General features: G+C 39.9%; 1 protein-coding gene across 6 annotated transcripts in view; it reads right to left on the bottom strand.

The window, feature by feature from the left end:
- The window catches only part of Chd2 (chromodomain helicase DNA binding protein 2), a 145,517-nt gene that overhangs the window by 27,913 nt on the left and 102,881 nt on the right, over positions 1 to 14,723 (bottom strand). For all 6 annotated transcript variants that reach the window (XM_087188349.1, XM_087188346.1, XM_021264781.2 and 3 more), the window contains 7 exons: positions 10,560 to 10,601; positions 9,116 to 9,255; positions 4,495 to 4,633; positions 4,224 to 4,374; positions 2,999 to 3,121; positions 1,474 to 1,602; positions 93 to 233 (listed from right to left, as the gene is read on the bottom strand). In XM_087188349.1, coding sequence (XP_087044475.1) covers positions 93 to 233; positions 1,474 to 1,602; positions 2,999 to 3,121; positions 4,224 to 4,374; positions 4,495 to 4,633; positions 9,116 to 9,255; positions 10,560 to 10,601 — 865 coding nt within the window. The remainder of the gene's footprint in view (positions 1 to 92; positions 234 to 1,473; positions 1,603 to 2,998; positions 3,122 to 4,223; positions 4,375 to 4,494; positions 4,634 to 9,115; positions 9,256 to 10,559; positions 10,602 to 14,723) is intronic.

Below are 14,723 nucleotides of genomic sequence, written 5' to 3' on the forward strand. Positions count from 1 at the left end.
TATATCAGGGTACTCAAACCTCACTCTATTTCTAAATCTAAACAGGACCTTCTAACCTCTGGGTATCTCTGTAGGTAAAATGGCATCAATACCTTCTCTTTCTTATCTTTTGACTTCTTCCTTTCTTTGTCCCCTTCTTTGTCTTTCCTGGAACTCATTTGTTTCTCTTTGTTCTCTTTGTTCTCTTTCTTCTTCTGTTTTTTTTTCACTGGACTTTTTTCTAAGCCATCATCCTAGGAAACAAATAGGGCTATGAATATTTGCTATGAACTTTATATTTACTTATTTACTTTCTGGAAAAAGTAGCACTGCCCCCAATGGCTCATTGTGTCTCTAGAAAATTGTTTCCAAACACAGAACATAAACACCCACATGCACAATTCTCAACTCTCTAGTATTAACTAGCAGTTAAGCCTACACAGGCAGATGCGCTTTATTTATGTAACCTCAGTTAGTTTTCACAGCAATGCTTTAAGAATGGCATTATTAAGCTAGAAGTATAGCTCAGTGGTACAGCACTTGCCTAGTATGTGCAAGGCCCTGAGTTTGATCACCAGCACTGCACCCCACCTGAAAAGGCATTATCATTCCCATTTCATACACAGAAAAAAACTGAGGCTGAAGAGACTGTATCTCTATCCAGTCAGCTAGTAACTGGTAAGATTATTAGTCTATGAGTTCGTCCATGTAGACTCAAATCCATACTAGTTCCTTCCCCCCATGCTGACCCTCTTGGAGCTAATCTAAATGTACAGCTACACTTTAAGAGCAACAAAATAAAACCCCATAAGGTTGCATCTCACTGAAACAACACATTCAATGACACCGATTTACTTTTCATTTAACTCAAAACCAGAGGCTAAAAACTGGTAGAGCTGGTTGTGATGGCACTGCCTATAGTCCCAGCACTTGGGAGGCTGAGGCAGGAGGATCGCCACAAGTTCAAGGCCAGCCTGGACTACACAGTGAGCTCAAGACCAGCCTGAACTACATAGGGAGACCTTGTCTCAAAAATAAATAAATAAGTGGCACCACGCCTGCCTCGCAAGCACAAGGTCCTGAGTTCAGTCCCCAGTACATACATACATACATACATACATAAAACCCTGGTAGGACTTGGGCCAAACCTGACCCACAGAGGACTTTTGTTTGGATCCACTAAACTGCTTGGTAGCTACCGTCTTCCTATTAGGCATGAGCTCCACAGCTCCCCCTCCCAAAATTGAAGCTAAGTGTCAATAGCCATTTATCACTAAAATTTTCGTGGTTCTCATTACTTACTGACATTATGTATGAATTTGTAATTGCTGACTTAAATGAACACTACACTCTTCTCTGACAGACTGAGCAAAGATACACACAGTATACTTTATCTAGTCTACATGTGAACCAAACACATCATGGGACTTTATACCTGTTGGCACAAGAGAGCTAAAATATAAGGACAAGACCCCCAACGAAATCAGCTCATACCTTCACTTCTCCCTCTTCTGATGGATTATCTGAGTGTCTGGGTGAGGAAAACTCAACTCCATGCTCATCTTTCAATCTGGGTGCTTTGTTTTCCTTCTTTACTCGAGGCTTCCGCTTCTTTAATTTGGCCTGGAAAGAAAAGGAAAAGGATGATAAAACTACAAATGAAGACTTTTTTCAAAAGCATAACCAAGTAACATTTTGACGCTGTGAAGGAGTAGCATCCATGTAATTCAAAACAAGAAAATTCAGAGAAGGCCAGGGATTTAGCTCAGTGCCACCACGCCTGCCTTGCGAGCACAAGGTTGTGAGTTTGATCCCTGGTACCAAAAAAAAAAAAATTTTTTTTCAGCAAAATCAAGAGGGCAACCAAATTTATCTGGAGGAAAAGAAAATAAACCCTGTAGGCCCTATCTGTATCCTAAACCACACAAAAACATCTGTATTCCCTGAAACTATTGCTTCTGGGTTTGGGTATGAATAAGGCTGAAATTTATCCCCAAACCTAAAATTCATCTCATCCGAGACCTAAAATTTAAAAAAAGGGGAGGAAAATACTTTATGTATAAAGTTACAATTAAAAATAACATTAAAGATGATAAACTGAAAAAACCTGGAAACAAACTACATCTTAAAATAAGGAAAAGGTTAAAATAGTTTATCTACTAAATCAAATATAATAAAGTGATCTAAAATAAGTATAAACATGATCCAATCTGTCTTCCTGGACCTAATATGTAACATACTCACCACATTCTCTGAAGAATGATACTAAGTCCTTAAGACATTATTATTCAAAAGACACCAAGGAACGGGACTGTGGTGACCTTTCTAAATAAAATTTCTTTGATTCATACAAGGCAACTAATACAGGCGACAAAGCCTGAGCGCACTTGAGGGACATGCACACACAAAGGCTGCCAGTACGGAACACAGCTTACAGTATCTCCTAACTGCAACACCCATCTTTCTAGGCCTGCCCTGAGCTAGTAAGTGGGAGAAACAAAAGGGGATAGAGTTCAGATGAATTCATTAGCAACTCAGTCAGCATTTTCCACTGAGTCAATAAGATAATCATAATTAAGTCCAGTTTCTGAAATAAACTATGGATTCCAATTGTCCATTATACTGCTGGGATCCCCCAGCACAAGCAGCCCACTTAAATCTAACAATAGGCAAACCCTTAGGTATTTAAACACTAACTGGAATCATGTTCCAAAACTGAGGGAGCCAAAAACAGTATCGGTACATCTGGATCAGTGGCAATGGTGAGAAATGAGGATTATTTTGAGGCAATATCTGAAGAAAATGGGATTTGGAAGAAAGGTGCCAAGGCGTCGAGGTTAACTATTAAATGAGTCTTTCTACTCTTACCAGCCAAACCATCATCATGAAGCTTGCAAATCAGTAAGAGCCATGACCAGGCAGTGCTGTGCACAGTGCCCAGAGAGGGCGTCTCTTCTGCCCCAGCTCTGCAGTGATGGAGCCACAGCCCCTGAAGAACACCCAGCTGCAGCGTACTCACCTCTTCCCCGCCCGCCACGGCCCCCTTCTTCTCCAGGCCCTTCCTTAGCAGCTTCAGCAAGTAGTCCGCTCGGTTCTGTAGCTGCTTCCCTTGAGGCTTTTTATCTGTCTCCATGGGCAGAATCTTCGACAGGAAAGGGAAAGAAGCACCCGCCACCACCCACACCCTGGTTAGTGAATCAGAATAAACACAACAAAGAGCTCAGAACTGTCCTTTCCCTCCCCTACCACCCAAAACACAGATAAAGCCTCAGATCCTATTCTCATGTTCATGGCTCCCAGTCACTGAAAATCCCTCATGAGCCTTTCTCGTTTTACAAAATGGGATGGAGAAATCCAGCTCTCCCACTGGCTCCTACCTGTGCTGTTAACAGGGTAGAACAACTCAGGTAGGAGGGGCTTGTGGCTTCATCTGCTAGAGCATCCCAGCCGGCGTGGATTTCCTCCTTCCAGGAGCAGGGAATCCCTGGAGCTAGGTTAAAGCTTTGTTTTAGATTGAAAATGCTTCTTAGAGCATTGCCGGAGAGAACTGAGCTATGCCAGGACAGGATCCAGTCCCTGCCACCACAGCTGGACTGCTCGGGCCAGACTGCATTTGGTCTCAGTGCTCGTGGCAGGGTGCTGTCACCCTCCTACACCCAGATGGGATGAGCATACTCTGACGTGCCAGGGAAAGCCCTGCTAGGAGCACAGCACGGAGCGAATCCAACTAAATTTGAGTCAGTCAGCTTTCCTTGCTTATAGCTCTAACCACGGCCTTGTTACTTGCAGCAGATAGGGTGGGAGGCTCGATTTTGTGGGAGAAGCACAATTTAATTCCACTACAAAAATACCAAGGTGATGCTCATTCTTTGTGTGTAGAACTGAAATATGGTTGTTTCAAATGCACTTTTAAACAAATGGCCAAAAACGAAGGCCAACGAATGCTGTTATTAATAAATTTACCCTGGTATTTGTTGTAATGAGATCTGACCTAGAATAAGTATGAGAATTTTAAGATTTCTCCTAGAATTATCCCAAAATTTCACCTGGTTATTGTCTCTCTTTTTATTGTCCATGAAACAGTCCACCAAAGATGGTAACACTTCCAAGGATAATAAATCCCAGGAACTTCTACTGTATTACTATCCAATCTCATCTCCCCTTCTCAAAGAGTTAAAAACAAGTAATTGAGGTAAAAATAGTATACAACACATCTTTTAGAAATCGCTAGCAGAGCTACTTACTTTGTCGGTCAGTTTCAGCTCTGGGTCTGTCTTAATTAACTCCCAGTTTCCATAGCCATGTTCGTAAATTCCCAGCAGCAGGCGAGAGTCATCCTCCACTCCCCACTCTACATCAAAGTGTGCAGCTTTGACCCGACAGGTTAGGCAGTATCTAGAGGTTTCAAACAGAAGGGCATTACAAAGGGACCTTTCTGATGTTATAAGAGACAATGACACCACGCAATTGTAAGCTCCAGTGTGTATCGTCCATGCATGTACACAAAACACTCACCTTTTTTTTTCTTCAGGGTCCACAGGGATAGATTTATGCAACATTTCAAACTCTTCTTCGTGTTGGATAATGGATTTCACATTAACCTGAACTCCAGATATCTTGATTGTCGGGCCTCTCCTTTTTCCAGGACCTTTCCCTAAAGAATAAAATTTTATATTCCTTAGATGAAAGCTTGTTGAAGTTTCACAGAAAACATGTTATCACCAAACCCTGAACTCTATTAAGTCTGTCTTAAATCCTTAAGACAAAAAGTTTTTCTCAATTAACATTTGTAAAATAAATAATTCTATTTTTTAACATTTAGGGTTTTTTAATACATCGATGTTTATAATTGTGCTTTAATCTTCCTGTCATAAAATTAATAAAAAAGAAGATGCTGGCCCGGGGATTTAGTTCAGTGGTGCCGCCGCCTGCCTTGCAAGAGCAAGGTCCTAAGTTCAATTTCAAAAAAAAAAAAAAGATGCTGAAGATATCATCTTAATGCTGAAGTTTATTCCTTCTGTATTCCTATCATTCCCATTATCAGAGTTTTAAAAACTCAAGTATTTTAAAGATGACTCACACTTGATCTTCAAAACATCATTACTGAAAATGTATGGGATTGTGTTAACTACCACCTAACACTATGAAATGATAAAAGTTTTATGATTTATATCTACATGTCCCCCTAAAGCCTCATGCTATCATAGACGGGACCTTTGGAAGGTGTAGAACCTTCCAAACATTTCCAAGGATAAGAAATCCAAAGAACTTGGATAACTGCTGTTAGGAAGTGAGGTCGGCAGAAGAGGGGGGTCTCTGTGGGTATGCCAACAAAGGCTGCATCTCCCTTCCTGGCTCCTGCCCTGATTCTCTGCTTCCTGTCCCCCATGCCCCTCTGCCATGCCATCCTGGAACCAATCAACTATGGACTGAAACTTAACACACTGGGAGCCCAAATACATCTCTCCTCACATTTGTGGGTGTCAGCTACTGTGTCTCGGCAACAAGAAGATGAATAAGACACAAAGATTGGCATGAAAAGTTTACCTTAATCTATACTTGAAATTATAATGATCCTAGAAGTAAAATTAAAACCCCATTATGGGCCAAGGATTTAGCTCAGTGGTGCCACTGCCTGCCTTGCAAGCACAAAGTCCCGAGTTTGATCCCCGGTACAAAAAAATTTTTAAAAATACAAATAAAACCCCATCACTCTAAAGAGTCCAAGTTGAAATCCATAAGATGTCACCTGTTTAAAACTATTCTCAACAGAAAAATGCCAAAATATGTGAAAACAGTTGTCCCTTAGAAGAAATGTGTGATTTTGCTCATTCTCACCTATCAGGCTAGCAAAAATGCAAACATTTAACGATATATACTATTTGTGAGGCTTGTACACAGATACTAACAAACACTACTGGTGATAATGTAGATGACACCAGATACATAAAGGAGAATTTGGCAATATCAAAGCAAAGTACATATGAAGTGTGATCAAAAAATACAGTAAATGTTTAGATTTGAACATTTATTACAATAAAAGACACTGCCATTGATGCCCCTCAAAATAATACCCTCACTTCAAACACATTTATCCCATCCTTCTTGCCACTTTCTGAAGCGGTGCTAGGAGTCTTATACTGCGAGTAGAGTGTCTTTAGCTGCATTGTCATGGCTGCCTCGAGGTCATGAATCAATTCCAAACATATACTTTTCGTGGTCATTTTGTCTTTGAGGAAGAGCCAGAATTTGGATAGTGCCAGATCCAGTGAATAAGACAGACATTCTTACAAGCGTCCCTTTCCACTGGGTGGTAGTAAGGAGTAGCATTCATCATATTTTTTTTATCACATCTGATAAAGATATTCAGGAAAGAGAACGTCCAGAACTACCTGCTTCAGAAAGTGGCAAGAATGACGGGATAAGTATGTTTTAAGTCAAGTGGATTAATGGCCGTATGTTTTTTTACTGGAATGAATTTTCAACATGTAAACATTCCCTGTATTTTTTGATCACCCTGTATATACATGTTTCCCCTCAGGATCCAGCAATCCTACTTCTAGAAATCCACACCATAAACTTGCTGGTAGAGATATAAAAGAGCATATTCATTAGATCACATTTATTCTTTGTGGCTTTATCTATAATGGCAAAAGACTGGCAACCATATATTCATTACTAAGGAACAAAAAAGATGAATTACCATCTATCTACATGGTAGAATACTGGGCAATTGTCAAAGAAGGGATGATCTCTTAGATGTGAAGGTAATCAAGTATGTTCTCTTGTGAGTAACAGGAGAAACACACACATTATACTTAAATTTTTAAAAAGAAGCAATAGAATAATAAATGTAAAACTACTAGGAATGATGACTGAAGGAAGAAGAGAACAGGAGTGAAAAGTAAATATGTGAGCAAGATGTTACACATGAACCCTGTTTTACAGTTTTAACTTTGGATTATGTAAATGTTTTATACAATCAAAAAAGTTAAAATAAAAGTGACTCCCTAAAAGTTAAAAATAAATGAAAACAGGAGTCTGCAAATTAAGTTGGTGATTTAACCAACACAGAAAAGAACTTCAAATAATTTTAAAATACAGTATTTTGAGACAAAATGTTGAGTAAGATGTATTCTAATAAAAAAAAACTAAGCAAGGAAATCAAACTTTGCATTTGAGAGCTTGGATCATAATAGTAAGACTGGTATTACTACTTTGAAGTGAATATATATTATATAGAATAAAACATAATTATGTTAATATTTTTAGGAACAATATCAATAATCTTCCAATGGAAACTGAAATTTCAGTCTGGATTCAAAATATGCTAAATAACCAGTTTACAGAAAATATAAATTTAGGGGAAACAAACTCTGCCAAGAGGAAGCAATCAGTCAGATCCAGAATGTGAATATGCATTAAAAAAATAAGGGATGGAGAGAGAAAGAACTGTTATAAGGAAGTTATCTCTGAAACTATGAGACTGAAATAGCAAGGAACATGGTAGTGTGTGTACTACACTACCTTTGATTTGTGTTCAAAATGGAAAAGTACTATTTTTTGTAAAAAACGTGTATTTTAAAATTTCTCAAAAAAGATGAAAAAATGGGATACATGTTCCTTCAATTTTGAGCCATGTAAATATTATTTATTCAAAACAATTACAAAGAAGAAACATTCTAAGTTTAAAGTTAGTTTTGGGTGTATTCTGGATGCTATAAAGCACATATTTATATCATTGTCCAAACTATTCAAGCTATTTAAGTTTCTTTTACAAAAAGTAAGTTTTAAAAGGTTTTTTTTTACTTCACCTTAAAAAAGCTGTTACTGTATCTGAAATATTCTTAAATTCTATTAATTTTTTTTTAATTCTATTAATTTTAAAAATATCCTTAAAGGGCCAGGGATTTAGCTTAGTGGTCCCGCTGCCTGCCCTGCAGGTGCAACAACCCAAGTTCGATCCCCAGTACCAAAAAAAAACCCCTTAAAAATAAAATACCAGGCCGGGGATTTAGCTCAGTGGTTTCGACGCCTGCCTTGCAGGCACAAGGTCCCAAGTTCAATCCCCGGGACCAAAAATTAAAAATAAAAAAAATTAAATAAAATACCAAAGCACAAATACTCATTTCTTAATAACAGCTGAAACTACAAGCCAGATATTATATAATATTATTCAATTAATCATCCAAACCCTTTGCTTACTATCATACCACTGCCCACAAAGAGAGGTATAAGGATATGTCTTGTCGAAGATCTTGTAACTAAGAAAAACCAAATCCAAAATTCTAGGAAGCTGGCTGCCTCCCAGGCCTGGGCCCCAACAGAGCCTCTGAAGGGCAGCCTTACCCAGCAGAGTAAACAGGAACAAAGAATGGGGGAAATGGCACACATAAACCATAGACTGGAAAAGGCACCTTCTTCACTTCTCTAAGGGTAACTTCGGAGCTCCCTCACTACAAGCATCCCTATACCTCTTCCTTTTAAGCTACCACACAGGCCAGGCAAAAACTCTCTGAGGACTAAAAGAAAACATATTACTTATCCAATCCAGGTACAACCAATTCCAGTGGCATGAAAATCTCAATGTTAACAAAAATCTTTAAAATATTCATATAATAATTTATTTCAATTATTTCTCTGAATTATTTACATTTGCCAGTTTACCAGTACTATATGTATAGCCAAAGAATGATGTCTGTATGACCCCTCACTTGCAACCTAAATACAGAGGCATCCACTTGGTGCTGACCCTCAGGTCTGTACTTCAGTCAAGCCAATTTTACACTTTCATACCAACATAAAGAAACCATTTCTTTTTTGGGGGCGGTACCCGGGATCGAACTCAGGACCCTGCTTGCGAGGCAGGTGCAGCACCACTGAGCTAAATCCCCAGCCCCAAGAAACCATTTCATTTTGCTCATCGATCTATAACTTCTGCAAATCCATTTCATTTGTGGATAGCTGGTCTTTGGCATCTCAGAACACTGAGCTCAAAGAAAGACAGCTCAGAATACATACCTCAAAGCATGAGCTGTGTGTCGGGTACAGTACAGTTTTCAAAAGCCCTTGGTAAAGAAAACCCACCCACAGCACCTGATCCTGAAGAATCATGGAAGCAGACTTGCTGCCTTACCCTCACTAGCGTTTTCTTTCAGCTGTTCCTCGTATTCCTGCATTGCTGACACACAGCTGTTGTGAATCAGCTCACCCAGGCGCTTCAGGTCTGCCACAGACTTATCCACCAGCTCAGCATCACGTGCTATGCACTCCAGCCTGAGGATGATGAATACAGACATGGTGTCCACATTTTAAAACATCACACAAGATTCCAATAGTCTCTCATAAGCTTGTTTCTACAAAGACACTTTTGCTGCCTTCCTTCACAGGTCAAAGACTCCAACAAGAACCGCTGGACAACGTGTGACATCCTGGGTTCAATCGCCAGCACCAAAAAGAAATGTTTTTAAAAACACAATCCTTAGACAGTCACTAAGAGATAAGGCACTCATTTTCAAGACCTGTGTCATGGAATATTCCACAAGTAATTCCAAAAATCAGAGAAACAACCTTATTAGATAAACGGGCTATCTGCTTCTGTTAGCAAGTACAGTGCCTAAAGACTTTGGCATTATTTTGCCTCTTTGTGTTCACTTTCCTTTCTCGCATCCACTTTCATTCACTGCAGTGCTCCTAGGAGTGCAGTACAGTACTCAGCTGTCTCCAAGTCACACAGAGCCCATGCACACAATGGCTAAAAATCAGGCTGTCTGAAGGCATCAAACCCGGTTTTCCACATCCTGCGGGCTTTTACAGTTATGGGTCAAAGATATTTAAAACAGAAAAGATAAGCATTTTACTTCTGGGTAGCCAGCCTGGAAAGAAGTACTTTTCAGTTGTGCTGTGAGTTATTACACATCACCACTTCCGTACTACATGGAAGAACAAAACAAAAAGCACAGGCTTGGAATTTCCACCAGCTCTAGAACTTTATCAGGAACTTAACATTTCCTTTACATCAGTGCTACTATTTAAAGGACGTTCTGCTGATTTTTTACATAGCAAAATACTTATCTATGTAAAATAGAGCCATCAATTAAACTCTGACTTCTGAATTCATTACTTCAATACTTGTTGAATAATGCTAACAGCTAAGCTCTTTGTTACTGTTGGCAAGTTCTTTAATTTTCACGACACCTTGCTAATTAGTAGAAGATTTTGAAATCACAAACAACCTACCTCCTTCAACATTACTAAGTCTAAGAACTAGAATGCAAATAGTAACTGCACATGTTCTTTCCCACTGGAGCCACCCGAACTCTCGTGGAAACCACTTTGTGCACTATGTAGTTCTGCATCCACTTGCTTCATCTCCCTCATTGAGGGGGAACCTCTGGGTGGTCTGTCTCTACTGCAAACTTCCAGAGAGGGACACCCCCCACACACATGTCAATGTATAGAAAAGGATATTTCCAGAAAAAAATGTTCCCAGCATTATTACTAAATTAAAAAATACTGCCAAAAGAACCACCTGCCATATATTAAGACTGAAAAAGAGGATAAAAGATTACTGAGCTTACCGTTCAAGAGGGAGACCGAATTTCTTATAAGCCTTGATGAACCTAAGAATATGATCAAGAAAATACATTAAAACCAGAGATTTTAGTTATATTAATGCCAACATATTCTGTGATGCAATATGATCCATGCAAGTTGTCAAAAATATACCAGCACAATCCTGGAACAATCACTAAAGTAAAATATGTTGAGTGCCTTTGAAATTAGCCAATGAAAATAATGAGTACTAAAGATATATTAAAGATCAACTTCATTCTCAGTGATGGATCATGAAAGTGCTTAGAGATACACTTAGAAAATAACTGTGGCTTGACTCTAATATTCCTTTCAGATGGTGCAAGTTCATGGAGTTCAATATGTAATAACCATTCAATCACCACAACTCTAATGTGATAAAACCCAACATGATTTACTGGCCTATTTGGTACACAAGCTTTACTTTCAATTTCATACTGTAATTTATTTTTCATTTTTTTCCTGTTCAATGATATAGCTGCAAGATTTCTAAAACTGTCTCAAAATACTTCTTGAAATGAGACAGTAAAATAAAAATATGATTTAAAACTTTTTAGGTACAACTATTTTGAAAACTCCAGTGAGTCTTGCCCAACTTTGTCTCCACCAAAAACCCAATGTACCTGTCTACATTTTCTGTCTTACACCATGCTATATACAGTCTGTGCTGTTACCCTCTCCGTACCCTTGCAGGCTAGTCACTGCAGTTTGCACTAAAAAGCAAGATGCCACAATACATCAAGAGCATCACTATAGCAATGTGCCAAACTACTACGACAATACGGTTAAGTAACTGTGTAAGAAGCAATACTAAGAAAGAAATGGAAATAAGAGGATGTGACAACTGAAGAGAACAGGACAAAATGCTATACTAGCAAAGAAACAATATTAAAGGACTAACATTCGTAAAAGGACTAGGAAATGTTAAGTGTGAAAATGAACCCAAGGATTACTTCTCAACTCTACTTTTCTCCTTCTTAATTTACATTGAAGCGGGGTATTTAGCTCAGTGGTTATACCCCCTATCCTGCAAGTGCGAGGTCCCGAGTTCAATCCCCAGTACCCCCCCCAAAAAAACACCGAAATGTTTTATGTCTGAAATAAAATAGCTTTACATGTATTTAAAATAATACTAAGACTGCGGGACACAACCCTTGGCCTTGAGGTGAGACAAAATAAAGATAGAAAAGAGACAAGGAAAATTACAATATTATAATTGTACTTTTTAAGAAAAACTGCAACTTCAGGACATAAAAGTTATTCAAGCTTTCCCCCCCCTCGCCTTCCAGGAAAAATCTCTAAGGGCCTTAAAGACAATTAGCCTATAAACCAGGGTCTGTTTGCCTGTGCCTCTCACCTGTACACTGTGCTCCCTCCTCCCAACCCCGCTCCCCAGGAAGCTCACAAGAGGACAGCAGATCTTAGCTTCAAACACATCTAACAGCTTGCATTTTAACACTGCTCATGAAATGGGCTGAAATGGGAAAAACCTGACAGACACTAAAATATATATCCCAGCCAGGGATTTAGCTCAGTGGTTCCGCCCCCTGCCTCACAAGGGGAAGGTCCCGAGTTCGATTCCTAGTACCAAAAACTAAAACAAAACAAAATATATATCCTGGAGAACCCATCTTAGGGATACCCCAAAACCCCGTAAATACACCCAGCCCAAGGCCACGAGGTACCTCTCTCCCTCTTGAGGGCCTGCAATCTATTTCGAGTGAGCACTTTCAAAATTCTGATTAATGAACCCCTTGTCCTGACACTGACACAACCTGAAAATCCCTCTCCTGTGGTAGAAGTCGGCGAACCTGCAGCCTGCCCTACTATGAAGTGAGTCCAGAGTTCCCCATCTCCTCTTTGGGGACATCCTTGGACCCTGTCAGATGACAGATTAGCATGCACAAGGCTCTGAGTTCAAACCAAAACATCATGAAAGTAGTAGCAGCAATAATAATAATAGACAAAAGGAGCATTTCCAGAATGGCAGTGAAGACCTCAAAAAATAAAAATAAAAAAGCTCCTCCATAAAAAAAAAGAACACTGGCAAAAACTGCTAAAATCGGGCCGGGGATTTAGCTCAGTGGTTCCGCCGCCTGCCTTGCAAGCGCAAGGTCCTGAGTTCTATGCCCGATACAAAAAAAAAAAGTGCTAATATCAACTGTCAGAACTCTGGAAATTAAGCAAAGACTTGCAATCATCTACAAGGCATTTGTTCAAGAAAATGGCTGAGTCTAGGCAAGAATATCAAGTTTTATGCCATTTTAACTTGCTCTATTCCCACCCCCTTCTCACTAGCTCTGGGCAGCCTTAAAAACTATCCCCTTTACAACTACAATAACTGTGCCATCCTGCAAAATAGCAGCCAGTAGAGGGGAAAGAATAGCCTTGGAGCATCCCAAAAGCCCTATCCCTAGAGAACAGAGGCATTTGGCCTCTGTTTGGCATTTGGGCACCCTGGAAAGCTCCCTTCTTAGGCTGACCTGTATTTGCCCTGATTTAGAACTCTTTGTAGACAGCCTTGCCCACAGTTCATTGGTCAAAAACAGATGAACTCGCAAGCGAGTTCATCTCCCGAGTTAGATCCCTGGTATCCCCCCACCACCACCAAAAAAAAACCAGATGAAAAGGCATCACAACAATCCCAGTCATCTAGGGAAACAATACCAGCTGGGGATGAGAAGAGGTTAATCAAAAGCTGAAAAGGAAGAACTGTGGAGAAATGTCCACAGGGCACTCTGAAAAGGTCTGACATATTCCTAACAATCAAAACCACACATTTTTCAGGTGTGTGTGAAGGCACAGGCACAATCTGAGAGGTCCTCACCTCTCGATGTTGGGTGACTCTAAGGATCTGCACATACAGGAACTGAAGCTTAAGGCAGAGGTATAAACAGCGTCCCAAGCACTATACACACCAGAAGACACACGCCCCCTTCAACACAGGCCCTCAGACTTAGCAGCCCACAGCAGTTAAAGAACGCTCTATCCAGGTACTAGGTAATCACGCAATTAAAGGAGCAGAGTCTTTGAATGACAAAGAACATGAACTTCACGGAACTAGTCCAGGAAAATCACTAAACAAGCAAAGAGGAGGAGCAGCAAACACAACCAACACAGCCTAGCAGGGGACTTGACTTGGCTTCCAGAGCTGCTACAGTTCTTCGAATGTCCAGTTTTCAACAACAATAACAACACAAAACATTATAGATAACACAGATAAAACAAAGAACACATAAACAGGAAAAGTTGTCGAGAACTATGCCTGAAGAAGTCCAGAACTTGGACTTACAAGACAAAGATGCTAACTTGGTATTATAAATATGTTCAAGAACTAAAAGAAATCCATGTCCAAAGAATTAAAAATAAAGTTTCACAGTAACATTAACACCAAACAGAGAATATCAACAGAAACAGAAATTAGAAGACCCAAACAGAAATTCTGCGGTTGAAAAAAGTTACTGAAATTAAAAAAAAATAAATAATAAGATAATGCTCAATAGCAGAAGAATCAGTAAACATAAAGATGGACCGCCTCACCACATGGCTTTGCTGTATAAAACGTCCTTGAAAAGTGGGGTGGGTGGGCAACCACTTTCTGGAACCCCTTGTGTCTCTCTTAGACAGAAGCTTTCTTTCTCCCAATAAATTTGTCCTATTCTAAAAAAAAAAAAAAAAGGTGGGCCAACTGAGATTATCTAGGGTGTGATAGGTCTCCCACCACCTCAGCAGCTATTATGTATAGTAGCTACCCTCTTCCTATGGTGCCTTGCCCCCTCCCCTGTGTGACGTCATGCCAAGATGGTTGCTCCCACCAAAGAACAAACCCTTCTTCCCAGCATGCCCCTGTTCCCACCTAGAAAGTAACCTAATACTCGCTCACCTCCTACCACCTAGTGACATCACCAGCTCCTCCATTCCCTAGTCACTACCTCACTCAACCCCTCCTCAGCCCCTACAATCCCCACCCCAGTCTCTATAAAAGACTCTCCCTGCCCCAGCCATATTGCTTTTGTCTCTCCTTTGTTCAGAGACAGCCCAGCAGATCTATTCCCCTAATAAAGGCTTGTTGTGGCCTGGTCTGGTCTTGGTCTTCGGCCCTTTTACCTGACAGGGTGATGAAGACTATCCTCCAAAATTGTAGGAGAATT

The sequence above is a fragment of the Heterocephalus glaber genome, unplaced genomic scaffold (assembly GCF_053883595.1).
Source record: "Heterocephalus glaber isolate CG9 unplaced genomic scaffold, H.glaber_assembly_v1.0 deba00001531, whole genome shotgun sequence".
NCBI lineage: Eukaryota > Metazoa > Chordata > Mammalia > Rodentia > Bathyergidae > Heterocephalus > Heterocephalus glaber.